At 39.5% G+C, this 15,571-nt stretch overlaps 1 protein-coding gene and 1 long non-coding RNA gene across 2 annotated transcripts in view; both read left to right on the top strand.

Moving 5' to 3' along the window:
- Nucleotides 1-6: 6 nt before the first annotated feature.
- LOC108165980 (NLR family CARD domain-containing protein 3-like) overlaps nucleotides 7-15,571 on the top strand; it is a 92,063-nt gene continuing 76,498 nt past the window's right edge. The window contains exons 1-8 of the mRNA XM_081613315.1: nucleotides 7-2,491; nucleotides 2,644-2,760; nucleotides 8,763-8,841; nucleotides 9,035-9,230; nucleotides 9,373-11,161; nucleotides 11,990-12,163; nucleotides 12,445-12,618; nucleotides 13,250-13,296. Of these exons, the coding sequence (XP_081469441.1) occupies nucleotides 2,403-2,491; nucleotides 2,644-2,760; nucleotides 8,763-8,841; nucleotides 9,035-9,230; nucleotides 9,373-11,161; nucleotides 11,990-12,163; nucleotides 12,445-12,618; nucleotides 13,250-13,296 (2,665 nt within the window). The 5' untranslated portion in view covers nucleotides 7-2,402. The remainder of the gene's footprint in view (nucleotides 2,492-2,643; nucleotides 2,761-8,762; nucleotides 8,842-9,034; nucleotides 9,231-9,372; nucleotides 11,162-11,989; nucleotides 12,164-12,444; nucleotides 12,619-13,249; nucleotides 13,297-15,571) is intronic.
- Nucleotides 5,511-8,038, top strand: LOC145554204 (uncharacterized). Its single transcript, XR_014090233.1, has 5 exons — nucleotides 5,511-6,491; nucleotides 6,589-6,672; nucleotides 6,791-6,874; nucleotides 6,980-7,032; nucleotides 7,439-8,038. It is a non-coding gene; the product is annotated as an uncharacterized LOC145554204 (long non-coding RNA).

Below are 15,571 nucleotides of genomic sequence, written 5' to 3'. Positions count from 1 at the left end.
CTTCCCAAGAGTGCAAGGCAGATACCAGACTAGATATCCATACTGTGGGATAACAGTAAGATGGAGAGGTGCCAGTGAAAGCAGTGTGTTGATGGTGTGTGTGTTTATAGCTATTCTTGAATGTCTGTGCTAGTGTGTGTTTGTAAGTAAGTTCATGAACACTGTCCAATTCCTCCCTGGCCATTGATATGTAGCTGGGGAGGTAACGTTTTATCATCGGCTGTCTGTCATTGCTGATGGCCATCTATGGACCTGATTCAAGTCCATAGATGCAATGGGAAAAGGAAAGGGTAGTGAGAAAAGAATATCTTGAACATATGACATACAAGAGAAATAGAGATAGCCTGTCTTCCATGACTGACACAGGTCAGTCATGGAAGACATATTCAGAGTCATATTCAGATGACAATAATTGTTTTGGATCAGGCCAATTCTTTCATTTTCCCATATGTCTTAAATTCTAACTACTTCATCTCAGTGGTGACTCCAGACAGCCAAACTCATGATCAATCCCGCCAAGCTGAGCTTTCAACTTCTCTAAGGTCTTTTTAAGGAACTGCAACTGAGCTGTGACTCTCTGCAAGAATTACTTCCAGTTTGTGGTTCTGTTCACATCTCAATTTCTCAATATGCCAGGTGACCTCCAAGTTCAAAAACCAGGAATCGTGCCATCAAGTATTAAACTATATATGCATCTGAAATGTCGTGGAAAAACACCCCCAGTATACCACCATGTATCCAGATTCCAGTCATTGCCCATTTTTCTCATCAAGACTAGGTCCATCGTTTCCAATTTGAAAGATGTGCAAAAAGGACAACAAAAAACATAGCAGGACAGGACACAAAGCATAGCAGATGAGGGAAGTAACAGGAGAGTAAAAGCATCTGTCTTCACTGAGAAAAGAGAAACAAAATCCACTATCAGGTTCACACTTTGTAATATTGACTTACACTGTTAATTTATGTTTAAACTTGTTCATTGGAGCAAATGAAAGCCATGATTATGACATTTTTAGTTAAAAAGTAATTTGAAAATGTATATTTTGAGCTAATTACAGATTCAATCTGCTGTTGAGTGTGAGCATGATATGATTTAATTCCTCGTAATTCTTAATCAAAAAATGCTTCTTAGGTGTGAGGTCTAGCTTACACATGTCTCTAGTATATCATCAGTGAACTTGTGATGGGTCTCATGGTCTCAAAGAAATCTGTTAAGACGTACTCACATGATTTATTTAAATCCGTCTTGACATAGCTGTACCTTCTGAGGTTGGTTTTGTCTTTGTGAAACGGATAAAGCCAGGATGAAGTGATGGCGCTGTGTCAAGCCTGGCTTTATCTTTTATCTTGGATTTCTGAATCCTATTTGTGTGAAAGAACCCTTCAATGTTATAGACAACAGTTTCCTGATGCTTCCATTCAAAAGCAAATATTGTTAAAATGTGTTGGATTGAGTCTATTTATTAAATAGTAAATCTTTGAGCAGTGTTAGTTTGCGATCAAAAAGAAACCAGACTGAAACTAGCATTTTTAGAGCTCTCAATATTTTTCCTATTTTCAGCTTCACACACTTTAGTTCAGTTTACAGCTATCATGTCAGTCAAACCAAGAAGAGTGAGAAACTCCCTCTCATCTGAGCCACCTGGATTTTAAGGGATTGGCTTCCACCAGGACTAATTTAGAGCGGTGGAGATATTTACATTTCCAGAAAGAAAGAACAAACATTTGTACCAAATTATATTCCTAAAAAAAAATGTTTACACAGTTACAATTAACTCAAAAAACAATCTGGGTGGAAACAAATTCCAAAACTTCTCTCCTCCCTCTCAGACAATGGATTTTCCCAATGAGGCTGATTGAAAACACCAGGTCCTTGTCAGCATTGCTCATGGGCTTTTCCATGGCAACACATGACCAGGTGACCTCAAAGAGAAGAGAATTAAAACAAGTAAATAAATCAAGTCAGATTCCCCGAACACAATACATTTACCCAAATAAATTAAATATAAAAGTACACAAAAAACAGCACCTGTTAGGGAGGAGATAAATCCCTCACAAGCAGATAAACCACTTGTAGAATTTTAGTAATTGTGAGATAAAATCCTTTTTGTTTTTCAGGTTGAATCAGTGAATGTAAATGTTGCTCCATGTCTCCATCTAGTGGACTGATAGTAGAAGTGCAGCAGCTGATGGCAGCTTCCTCTGCCTCTCTGCTGTCTGACTGCATTCACCTGACACTGATATGAAGCAGAGAAGAAGAGCCAATCAGAGGAGGAGCAGCTGATCTTTTTCCAGCACTAATGATGTAAAGGATGATCAGAGTTGATGTGCAGATGAATGATGTGTGTTTCCTCTGCAGGTGAAGCTAGAAAGTGTGTGTGAGCTGATGTGAATTCAGCAGCATGGATCAGTGTGAGGACAGAGAGGAGGGAGTCCCTCCCTCTAAAACCACTCTGTGTGGGGAAGATGAGAGCCAGAGCAAAGGTCAGAGGTGAGGTCACCATCTCTAACTGTCCACAGCCCTTTTCACACAGTGTTCACTATATCAGGCCAAAACAGACGTGGTGATGAAGCTGCTGCTGCTCCTCTTTGCTGCTTCATCCAGACTGAACAGATTCAGTTTAATCGTCATGTTTCTGTCAGGATCCATCAGAGACTCGAACCAGAACCAGAACCCAGCTGTGTGTCCTTTAAGAGCGACTGGTCAAAGGATGATCCTGGTATTGACTTTAAATCTCCTGGACCTCCATCATCAGAGAGGTGAGCTGTTTCTAACTGCTTTAACTGTGAAAACTGAACCAGTAAGTTTCAGATGTTTCCAGTTATATTAACAGAGTTTTGATCCATAATCTAAACCAGCTGCTCTGTTCTAATGAAAACACCTTCATGTCTTCATCTCTGGGTGATGATGATGATGTTCTGCTGCTTCCTGGCTCCATGTCAGATTAACAGTGGGACACATTTCCACCACCCACTGGAAAATACCTGGTAAACCAGTCTGGTCCATCAGGATTTGGTTCCTGTGTGCATTGTGAAATCAGTTCAGCAGGAAGGAAAGCTTCATGATGTGGTTGGTGAGATCTGCTGGAACTCAACCAGACTGAGCTGATGTGGACCATCAGAGGTTCTGCTGGTTCTTCGTGGGATCAGCAGGAACATTAAATCTTTACAGCGACTTGGATCATCTGGTTCACTGCTCACATCCAGATATCACTTCATGGACCTTTACCTTTTGATTGTCTCTGTGTGGACAGATATAATGTGAGCTCATTGGCTTCCAGGATCTACAGGATCCATTTTAAATCCTCTATAACATCCAGGAGAGGATCCCACGTGGACACACCCGCATATCTCAGAACTCCTCCATGTCCACATCACCTCAGATCCAGTCATCAGAACCTGTTGGATATCCAACACTCACAGGATGAAAAATGGGATTTTCGACAGCTATTGACACCTTGTTCTGCCATGCGCATGGAGATTGAGGGCTTTCGGCAAGAGGTTTTTGTCAGAGTCAACACTGCCAAAACTGGTCAAAAACGCTGTGTGTCCGTGTTCCCCTATCACCCCCCTCCCCATGTGCCTAGCAGAGGTTTTCGTATTTAAAGGAAGTTGCTGAGTGCTATGCAAATGCAAATCAACTATTGAGCACTGCCTTTTGACTCTTATTCATTTTGTAGCTAACCCTTTTTTATCTTCTGTTCACCATAAAGAAGTATGTTTGGTGAAAACAATATCTTATCCATTAAAATATATGTTGCATGTGTGTTAGGAGCACTGAAAAACTTAGTTTTGGTTGAATTGATGATATAAAAGAAGAACATGCATGATTACATACAATAGACTTTTGTGAAACGTGATCTTACTTTGACATTCTTCCTATCTGAAGATTTATCTTGTGATGGGAGGAATTGCACAACTTAATCAAAAAATAACAATAAAAACCATGTTCCAGAGTGGTAGATTGTACATAGAGTATTGTTGAGAAAAATTATTATTTTGAGTGTTTAACACAGTTTAAACCTTTTAGAACCAATTTCTTAAGTTTGAACAGGTTTCTGTTAGTGATTTGAAACAAATACTATTGCTGGGTAAGTATTGAAATAGATCTGCAGGAGAGCCTCGGCTCAGACCCCTGGAGTCTTATCATTAAAGACAGGAGGTCATAAATTAACATATGCAGGAAGGTGGAGGACATTATCACTTGAATTACTCTGAGAAAGGGAACTTTGGTCGGTTCACGTAACCAGGATGAGAAGTCTTCCAGAACTAACATCTGACATGGTGCAAAAACTGAATATAACATAAAATGTTTTAAATCACTAACATTTAATTTGTAAGACATTTTTCTTAGTTATTAATATGTTTTGACTAAAAATTCTATTATCTTGTTTTAGAATTAATTTAGTTAATGATGAATGTATTTGAAATTGTATTATTTCTGACTATATTAGAATCACATGAAAATGTTTTGTTTAGTATTAGAAAATACTTAGGTTTATGGTGAATGAATGTCTTATTTGTTTCTAATTCCTAATTAGAAACAGGAATTGTACTTCATTATTTTCTGTTTATTATCTATTGCTTTTGGTTTGATATCAGGACTAAACTTTGGAGATGCTGAGTGCAGAAGAACAAATTGGGTTTTTGGAGAACTTTCATTGAATTAAAAATACAGAATTAAAGGTTTGTTCCTGGCAGAGCAGAAGAGAAACCAGAATTTCACAGCTACCTGTGAGGTTTGTTTTTCTTTGCCCAGATGGCTGTAGAGCCACAGGAGGCCAGATAGTGTTAAGAAAATACATTTAAAATAAGTTAGTTTTAGAATTTATCATGACTTGATTGAAATACCATAATTATAGTTTTAAAATTTATAACATATTCTGACCTATTGATCTATATTTTACTGTAGTTAAAGCAGATTGTTTGCCAAGATCTCTGATCTGCTCTTTGCCTGTTGAGAAACAGTCAGTAGGAAGTTCTAGCTTTTCACACAGATCTGTGAAAGCCATAAACCACCATGAATTCGGAGAGTCTGCTTCTACCTTATTTAACAAAAGGTGTTTGATCTTGCGACCAAACTGCGGGACTTTTTTTCTAAATTTAAAAGGGTCAGAGATGCCTTCCAATTGGTCAAGTAGAGATACGCCTTATTTGAATACATTAAAGAGGTAAACACACCTACAGGTATAAAAGTTTGTGCACAAGGGAAACGATTCAGAAAAAAGCTGATTTATTTTACTTCTGCACCAGCTTTTTCTCCAAGGACGTCCTTGATATTTCTGTGTCTTCTTGTCTCAGGTTTGTATCTGTCTTTCTTTAGTTTCCTGTACTATCTTATATTTTCTTCTGATTGGATTAAATCCTGTAATTCTGTGACGTCAACACGCATTGTTGTATTTTTGTCCCCGCACGTGGCCACGCGAGAGAAGCCGGGATCAAAAGGAAGTATCAGAGCCAGAGTTTTGCTAAATTTACCAGTGATATAAAAATTCTTCCTTAACAGTATTTTTGTGAATAATATTCAAACTAATGTTAATGTTCACTGATTGCTTTAAAGACCCAGAGTCATGCTATATTGGAGTGGTAGTGGTCATTCCACATCACAATACAGGACTTAAGAAACTACAGATTTTTCAGTATTCAGTTGCTTAACTCTCAAGTTTAAATTGAAGAACAAAATGGTTGAAAGTTTGTGATACCTTCTGATAGAGTATAAACATTTGTATTCTTTTTTTAAAGTTTTGTTAGTTAAGCATTAAATATAACTCACAGATTATGAATCATATTCTGTATAAACTAAAAAGGAGACAGCTCAAAGTAGAATGGAGTAAATAAACATATAATTAATTGCTAAAAACTTTTTAGCAATTAATTATAATAAAAATAAAATATTCTGTCATGCAACTTTTGAAAAAATAACTTTTAGAATGTATTTTTTTCTGTCAACTTTCATTTAACACTCCAGTCCAGTTGGTGGCAGTAATGTGCTTTCATAGTCGGTCAAGCAGCCGCCATTAAACTCCAGAGGAAGATATGCACTGGTGGTAACGAGTGCTAACTGCTACATCCAACATGAACGAAAATGCGTTGTGTGAAATGGTGGAAAAAGTCCTATTTCACGGAGTTACCTTTTCAGTATCGTTTTGATATTAAGCAATGATCCGGCAGAAAACGACAGATGACACCGCGGCGGTCCAACAAGACCGAACTCACAGTAAGAAAGCTTTTAGAAATAACACGTGGTGCGAGGCTAGTTGCTTTGTTTGTTTCTTACAGAAAGCGGTCTGTCGTTTTCTTAATGCCGAAACAAGTGTAGGGTGAGATTTTGTATTGCGATCTCTATTACATGTGATGTTCTGAACTCTTAAAAATACTTGCGTCTTCTTTGATTTTTTCAGACCTGAAAAATGGCCAAGCCGTACCAGCCAGACCTCAGACCACGATGCCGAGGAGCTCTTACGGAGTCCACCAGGACAAACAGAAATTCAGTACGTTATGATTTCACATTTAGTGAATAGTGAACACTCGCATATTTGTAAGGAAAACTGATCTTCCCGTTATTTTATTTATTTTGTTGTAACGCAGTACAGCAAGGCAGAGTGTGTAATGCAGTAAAGATCTACAAAATGGCGGATGGAGGACGGATCTGAGGACGAAGTCATAAAGCCGGTATGTATAATCACTGCGTTGATTCCCGACTGTATAATGGTTGGTTGAGAATAATTTTAACTTATTTACTTGCGTATTATTTGCTACAATATTTTTTAAATTTTACGTTTATTTCCAGACTCCACAGAATGAGTCACATTTGTGTCAATCAGACTCTTCTGGAATGTTCTGATGTCCGTGATGAGGACAGAGATGCAACTGTGTGAGTATCTACTATTTTACAATGTTGATATTTTATGCTTCAACATTGTTTATGTACATAATGTAATTATGCTATGTATTGACAATGCACAAAAATGTTTTCCAGCTGTATCAAGGACCTACTGCCAGTCATCCAGATGTAGCTAAAGAAAGAAGCAGGTAAGATTTATTACTAGAGATGTCACAATTGCATCAAATGCATCAGTTTTGCATGCATGTTTGTATATATGTGTGTATGAATGCAATCAGCAGTGAAAAGAAAAATATTACATTTTCTTAAGAAGCTGTAATATTTTGGTACAAGATGGTGTGCAATAATTTTAATGTAGCCTCAATGGTTAATGACAAAACACTTAAGTACTTTTATCAATGTTTTGTTAAATATCATGTTTATTCACATCAGGAGTTGATACTTTACCACATAGCCATAGTTTTCAATGACAAATGGATTACACCTCCCCATATTTGGTGTTTCTAAACCAAGACACTTAAAATGTCAGTATAGTTTCAACAATATGTTTTCATAAGGATTCTTTATGACTTAATGTCTGTTCTGTGTCAACAGCTGCTGGAGGCGAGGGAGTCCTGGCAGCAGAGGAGATTTCCTTTTGGGAAGGTGTCACCATTAACCTCATGTCTGATGAAGAGGATGGCGTCTTCGAGGGTGTATTGGGCTGGATTGTGAGACCACCAAGTTTCCGCAGCCAGGAGCTCGGCAACCTCTGCTCCAAACTGCAAGAGAGACTTGAAGCTAACCCTAAATACAGCATGTTGCGTCATAAGCGTTTGTATGTTGGATCATGCTCAGAAAGAAAGCCACTCCCACATGGCCCAGAAGTAGACAAACATTTTGTGCTGTAATCTATTTTTTTTTTATTTAAACTGAAGTTTTTTTTTATAGATGTTATTTTATGTGTTATTTCTTTATTTGTAGATGTGTTTTTTATATATATGTGTGGTATCTTGTAGATGTGTTTTATTTTATATATGTGTGGTTTCTTTATATTTTGTAGATGTGTTTTTTATATATATGTGTGGTTTCTTGTAGATGTGTTTTATATATGTGTGGTTTCCTTATTTGTAGATGTGTGTTATATGCATGTATGTACATATTTCTTTTTCAACAAAAATTAAAAATATAAACTTATGCGTTGTGCTTGGTGTATTTTTATTTCTGGGTTATTTTTTATAATCTATTAGGGAGGGGCTTAACCAGGCCTGTAATAATAAAGGTCTAGTGTGTCCAATAGGGAGATGTCTACCAACAAATCACATGTAAGTAATGAATTGTGATGTCATTGTTTTTTCATCCAATTTGAGAATTCACGTGGGTCTCCTGTTGCTATTCACATGTTAAGTAGAGTCGTTAAGCTGTTAACACCCCCCCGCACTTCCCCCACACCTCCCCATCTCTCCTCCCCCCCTTGGAGGATTCCGCATTCGACAGCATTCAACTGTGGCTGGCGAAACTGCGCTGCCCTGCCAACTGTCGATTGCCGTCGATATCTGTCACTGACTAGCTGCATTCGCGTCAGAATACAGGGTCAAAAATCCCACTTTTCATCCAGTGACTGTCCTGAAGACCTGGGTGGACAGAGCCTTCACTTCCACTGTCCCCAAGCTCTGGGACACTGTCTCCACGATCATTAGATCTGCTGACAGTGTGGACAGTTTGAAGTCCAAGTTTAGCACCAACTTTTTAAAATGTCTACTGGTGATTCTGATGTTACTGGTCTTCATCCTTGTAGTTCATCTTCCTCTTTTAACTTTCTTATATGTTCTTGTTTTTCTGCTTTAAGGAATTTTAATGTGAAACTTCAGTATTTTATTAGTAAATATTGCTGGATGAATATTTCCTGCCTTCCTGATTGTTCCTGGTTCCTCCACAGAGTGGATCAGCAGAGCTCAGAGGTTACCAGTGGTCCGTCTGCCCAGCAGCATCAAACACAGCTGGACTCCATATTTATGGTCTGTACATGAACAACAACTACTTTTCCATAGTTCTGTTCACACTCATCTCCATGCTGCACTTTGTAGACCAGAGGACTGTCGGTCTGTCCAATATCCATCTGGTGTTTGGCTCCATGATTTCAGTCTGATGTTTCCTTCATCTATTATTCTGCTCCAGTTGTTGGTAGATAACATTGTCTCTTTTATGAAGGATGAACAGAAGAAGATCCAAATAGTTCTGAGCCTAGAAGACCCACAATGCTCAACAAGTCAGAGTGAGGATGAGGAGGTTATGGAGGGTGAGAACGAAGAACAGAGGAGGAGCAGCAGAGAGGCAGTGATGAAGATCACACTGAACTTACTGAAGAGGATGAAGGAGGAGGAGCTGGCTGACCCTCTGCAGAGCAGTAAGAGGACTTCTACAAAAATTTGATAAGATGGATAAAGCAAGCATTTACATAAGCCTGCATAGATGGAATCACATTTACTCAAATCATCTTCAAAAGGTAATTTTGTTGCTTCAGATAGTACTATTTTTTCATCATGTAGCACATCTTGCTGGTTTTTGCCAACATCAAATTAAATCTGGTCTGAAGAAGAAGGTCCAGTCTGTGTTTGAGGGGATTGCTAAAGCAGGAAGTCCAACCCTTCTGAACCAGATCTACACAGAGCTCTACGTCACAGAGGGAGGGACTGGAGAGGTCAATGATGAACATGAGGTCAGACAGATTGAAATAGCATCCAGGAAACCACACAGACCAGAAACAACAATCAGACAAGAAGACATCTTTAAAGTCCCACCTGGAAGAGATCATCCAATCAGAACAGTGATGACAAAGGGAGTGGCTGGCATTGGGAAAACAGTCTTAACACAGAAGTTCACTCTGGACTGGGCTGAAGACAAAGCCCACCAGAACATCCACTTAATATTTCCATTCACCTTCAGAGAGCTGAATGTGCTGAAAGAGAAAAAGTTCAGCTTGGTGCAACTTGTTCATCACTTCTTTACTGAAACCAAAGAAATCTGCAGCTTTGAACACTTCCAGGTTCTGTTCATCTTTGATGGCTTGGATGAGAGTCGACTTTCACTGGACTTCCACAACATGGAGATCCTGACTGATGCTACAGAGTCCAGCTCAGTGGATGTTCTGCTGACAAACCTCATCAGGGGGAAACTGCTTCCCTCTGCTCTCCTCTGGATAACCACACGACCTGCAGCAGCCAATCAGATCCCTCCTCACTGTGTTGGCATGGTGACAGAGGTCAGAGGGTTCAATGACCCCCAGAAGGAGGAGTACTTCAGGAAGAGATTCAGAGATGAGCAGCAGGCCAGCAGGATCATCTCCCACATGAAAACATCACGAAGCCTCCACATCATGTGCCACATCCCAGTCTTCTGCTGGATCACTGCTACAGTTCTGGAGGATGTGTTGGAGACCAGAGAGGGAGGAGAGCTGCCCAGAACCCTGACTGAGATGTACATCCACTTCCTGGGGGTTCAGACCAAAGTGAAGAAGGTCAAGTATGATGGAGGAGCTGAAACTTATCCACACTGGAGTCCAGAGAGAAGCAAGATTATCGAGTCTCTGGGAAAACTGGCATTTGATCAGCTGCAGAAAGGAAACCTGATCTTCTATGAATCAGACCTGACAGAGTGTGACATCGATATCAGAGCAGCCTCAGTGTACTCAGGAGTGTTCACACAGATCTTTCGAGAGGAGAGAGGGCTGTACCAGAACAATGTGTTCTGCTTCATCCATCTGAGTGTTCAGGAGTTTCTGGCTGCTCTTCATGTTCATCTGACCTTCATCAACTCTGGTGTCAACCTGATGGAAGAAACACGAACATCTAAAAAGTTTTCATTATTTAATAAGCCTAAACTAAAGTGTCTCCATCAGAGAGCTGTTGACCAGGCCTTACAGAGTCCAAATGGACACCTGGACTTGTTCCTCCGTTTCCTCCTGGGACTTTCACTGCAGACTAATCAGAGACTCCTACAAGGTCTGCTGACCCAGACAGGAAGTAGATCACAGACCAATAAGGAAACAGTTCAGTACATCAAGAAGATCAGAAAGAATGTGTCTGCAGAGAAAAGCATCAATCTATTCCACTGTCTGAATGAACTGAAAGATCATTCTCTAGTGGAGGAGATCCAACAGTCTCTGAGTTCAGGAAGTCTCTCCACAGATAAACTGTCTCCTGCTCAGTGGTCAGCTCTGGTCTTCGTCTTAGTGTCATCAGGAAAAGATCTGGATGTGTTTGACCTGAAGAAATACTCTGCTTCAGAGGAGGTCCTTCTGAGACTGCTGCCAGTGGTTAAAGCCTCCAACAAAGCTCTGTAAGGACACAGATTGTTCCTGCATTTATTTTTGATAAAGAGAAATCTGCTAATGATGAGGTAATCATTGATGATGATGTTGCTCAATACCAGACAATATTGTCAGCTGCCCGTGACATTACATGTTCAATTAGCAAAACTCCTGTCTGTGAAAACTGACACTAAATTTACGTAGTTCTTTATTGAAATTAACAGTTCTCTTGCGAACTTCTTTTTTACCAATAGTTTATGATTTCAAGACAGGAGTGATAGATATTTTTCAACAGCCTACCTAAACAGAACCGTAGACAACTTATGTGAGTTCTTTCCAAGCTTTCATGAAAGGAGGAGGCATGTCTGACCGCTCCTGCGAGCTGGCTACCGCGCGTTCTGATAACTTCTAGCTCGAGCTTGTCTTTTATTTTTAGAGAAGTGAGAGATAAACAGAAGAGACATAAGGCAAATTTTGTCTACATGTTCTACACACAGGGTGGAGGGAACAATTCGTCATGCAGCAGAGACATTCTGTGAGAGTGGGTCAAAAGTCTTCGACACAGAAGTCAAAAATTTAACACTGACAGTGAAAGTTCAACACTTCTAAAATGAAAATAACAATAATCTATAGTAATATAAGATTACTATGGTAAGATTAATAATCTAATGTTATAAATGCAAGAATGATAACACACAGAAATCCTAATCGTAGTTCACAACAAAAGGCAACATAAAAACAAACCAAACCCAACAGTTCCCTATATATTTCCAAGAAGAACATAGTTGACCGGAGAGTAAAACATACATTTTGATGAATTGTGTAATAACAGATTTTCTTTCTCCCTGTCTCCTCAGACTGAGTGGCTGTAACCTCTCAGAGAGAAGCTGTGAAGCTCTGTCCTCAGTTCTCAGCTCCCAGTCCTCCAGTCTCAGAGAACTGGACCTGAGTAACAACAACCTGCAGGATTCAGGAGTGAAGCTTCTCTCTGCTGGACTGAAGAGTCCAAACTGCAACCTGGAAACTCTCAGGTAAAATGTGACCAATCCTGGTGAAACCAGATTTCTTACCTGCTGTCAAAGATCATGTAAATATTATTTCAGTAGTAAATTGCAATAATAACAGATGTCTGACTATGATATGACTAACTAAAGTCTCAACACATAAACATTGGTGTTGTCAGACTTCAACTGACACTGTAAATCCACTTTCTTTAGGATTTTTTTCCTCTCCTATAAATGACCAGTTCAGACCTTGGGCTCTACCTCAATGTTCTCATCTTCTCATCATGTGATGAATTGTGTGTCTGCAGCTTATCAGGCTGTTTGGTCTCAGAGGAAGGCTGTGCTTCTCTGGCCTCAGCTCTGACCTTTAACCCCTCCCATCTGAAAGAGTTGGACCTGAGCTACAATCATCCAGGAGACTCAGGAGTGAAGCTGCTGTCGGCTGGACTGAAGGATCCAGACTGGAGACTGGAAGCTCTCAGGTATGGAGGAACCTGCTGCAGGAGCAGAGAAGGTCTGATAGAGGAGGAAGAGGAGAAACGTCCTTAGTCAGTCTGATGGGAAACGTTTAGTTTGAAAATAAATATTTTGTTTGTTAATTAAATATGTAGTTTGGTAAAAATGACATTTATAAAGGAGTGAATAAAATGAGTGAATATGTGACTTGACATTCTGAAGTGTGGTGAGTCTTTAATGGAGCTACATAGGAACTTTGAATGTATTCAAATATATATTGAAATTCAACCATCTTCAAACTGTCACATCACTCATTCAGAAATCTGAGGAGTTCAGCAGTTAAATTTCCATGATGCTCTACTGAGGATATTACAGTGAGGCCACAGCAGGTTTTCAGCAGCAGGGCTGTTTAGTGTTTCATTCCTTCATCTGTGTGTGGGAGTGTGGATGGAGCAGGTATCCAGGTGTTGATCAGAGTTTAGATTGATTGGATTTTAATGCTGATTATTAAACCAGGTTGAGCTTCCAGAAATATGTCCTTAGTTTCCTGATGTCCTTTTAGGCTTCAGTGAGTTTCTTCAGGTTGTTGCAAACATGGACAATGTCCATGTTTGCTGCTGAAAGAGACTGATGGTCTGACCCCCCTCCTCCTTTCAGGGTGGAGCCTGCTGGAGGCAGATTCTTGACACCAGGTCCATGGAGATGTAAGTGTGTTTTTCATCAACTGATTCATGACAACAAAGCAGCTCACATTCAACCATCTTCAAACTGTCACATCACTCATTCAGGATCATTATCAAAGATCAATAAATGATCAATAACTGCAGCTGGATTGTGTTTGTTCTCTCCATCAGATTCCTGTCAACTCACCATTGACACAAACACAGTGAGCAAAAGCCTCAAACTGTCTGAAGACAACAGGAAGGTGACATATGAGTGGAAGGAGCTTCAGTCATATACTGATCATCCAGACAGATTTGATCTTCCTCAGCTGCTGAGTAGAACTGGTCTGACTGGTCGCTGTTACTGGGAGGTTGAATGGAGAGGATTAGTTCATATATCAGTGAGTTACAGAAGAATCAAGAGGAAAGGAAACAGTAGAGACTGTGTGCTTGGATATAATGATCATTCCTGGAGTCTGAGATGCTCCGATGATTTTGGTTTCTCTGTCTGGCACAATGACATAGAAACTCGTTTCTCCTCCTCCTCCGTCTCTAACAGAGTATCAGTGTATGTGGACTGTCCTGCTGGCATTCTGTCCTTCTATAGAGTCTCCTCTGACTCACTGATCCTCCTCCACACCTTCAACACCACATTCACTGAACCTCTGATTCCTGGATTTGGTTTCTTGTGGCCCAGTTATGATTCCTCAGTGTTTCTTAGTTGATTTGAGTCTAAAGATTTTCCTCCTGTCAGAGAAACTCTCTCACTGTTGAACAGATAGTTCATCTCTACAATCTATTTCTTGGTGAAACTTTTCTGATTTAGTCCTTGGAAACCTTTTCTTCTTCCAGTCCTTTAAAGATGGAAGCTGGGATTATTCCAGGATGCACATGTTTTTCTGTTTGTTTCCAGTCAAGGCTTCACACTGAATATCGAGATGTTTGTCTTTTTTTTCCCTTTCATTCATCAGATTTCATTGAAACGTTGATCAGTTTTTCTCAATCACTGAACATTTTCTGTTTCTGTCAGCTCCTATTTTTTCTAAACTCATCAGATTTGAATATTAAATCTTCCTTTAGCATTAAAGATGGAAAAAACTAAATATATTCTAATAAGTGATTTAATTATCTGTTTATTTGTAACTTTTAATGTATAAAACTATTAAAAATGTGTTAATGGTTAAATAAAAAAAAATTCAGAATTTGCCAATTCTTTATCCAATTAATAATCAGAATAATCAATTAATCATCAGAATAATCTACAACATTGGGTCATTTAAATCCATGTTTGTCTAACCAGATTAGTTTCCACCAGTTAATTGGGGTTTACTCATTATTCTGCCAGCTTGAATGTTTCACTGCAGCTTTGTTTTGTTCCTGTTCCTCCAAGCTGAACGTTGATCCCCATTAATGTTTCCCCTCATGCAGAACCTGAGCAGAGACATTTTTGACCGGTGGAGGACCGGCTGCTGGTGTCGCCGTCTCACCTTCTGATGTCTCCGACCAAACACTCCACCCTCAACATCAACATTTAAATCATGATACAGGAATGAAGTTTTCCTACTTTCCCACTTGAAACAATCTAGTCTAAATATCATACACAGGGATGCATTGATATAAAAAATTGGGCCGAAATATTGATCTAGTGGCCGATTACAGATATTTATACTTTCAAAATTTGTCTAAAATCATCAGGACTTTTGTCCACTAACAAAGATTAAAATATCTCAACATGAAATGTGATGGAGCAGTTCTCATAAAAATAGAAAATAAAAAATAGAAAATTAAAATAAACAATAAAATTTGCTGCTCTTTACAACAACTTCGACTTCCCGACTAACCCGACTGCCATTGAACGCAGCAGAAACGTGGGGCTGAAGCGGCTAGCTAGCTTAGCTTAGCTCAAAGCCCATCGTGATTACCTCCGTCTGTCTCCTCTCGTCTCGTCCCTCTCGCACCGACCGCTCTCCAAGCTTCTCCAACGTCCCCGAATCTCGTCCTTTTTCGTGCTTTGTCCGGTTTTCTCTCCCTCCAGTCCGTGTTTCTTCACTTCTTGTCCGCTCGTCTTCCCTCCGTTCTCCACCATAACGTCTCTCCTCCCCTTCTACCTCCCGCCTCCTCTCCTCTCAACCAATCACGAGTCCCGCATCAGAAAGACTGTCTCACTGACCAATCAAATGGCAAAGCCAAATAAAATATATAGTGCACCTTTCGTCACACTAATACTTTTTAAATTGCAATATTTACATAAAATAATGCTCTTAGTCAATTTACAAACAATGCAGTTTTAATTACAAAGTAAGTAAATTACTTAATT

Source organism: Poecilia reticulata, chromosome 12 (genome assembly GCF_904066995.2).
Source record: "Poecilia reticulata chromosome 12, P_reticulata-male-v2, whole genome shotgun sequence".
NCBI lineage: Eukaryota > Metazoa > Chordata > Actinopteri > Cyprinodontiformes > Poeciliidae > Poecilia > Poecilia reticulata.
Note: the sequence above shows the minus strand (reverse complement) of the source record. Positions and strands in the feature narration are given on the sequence as shown.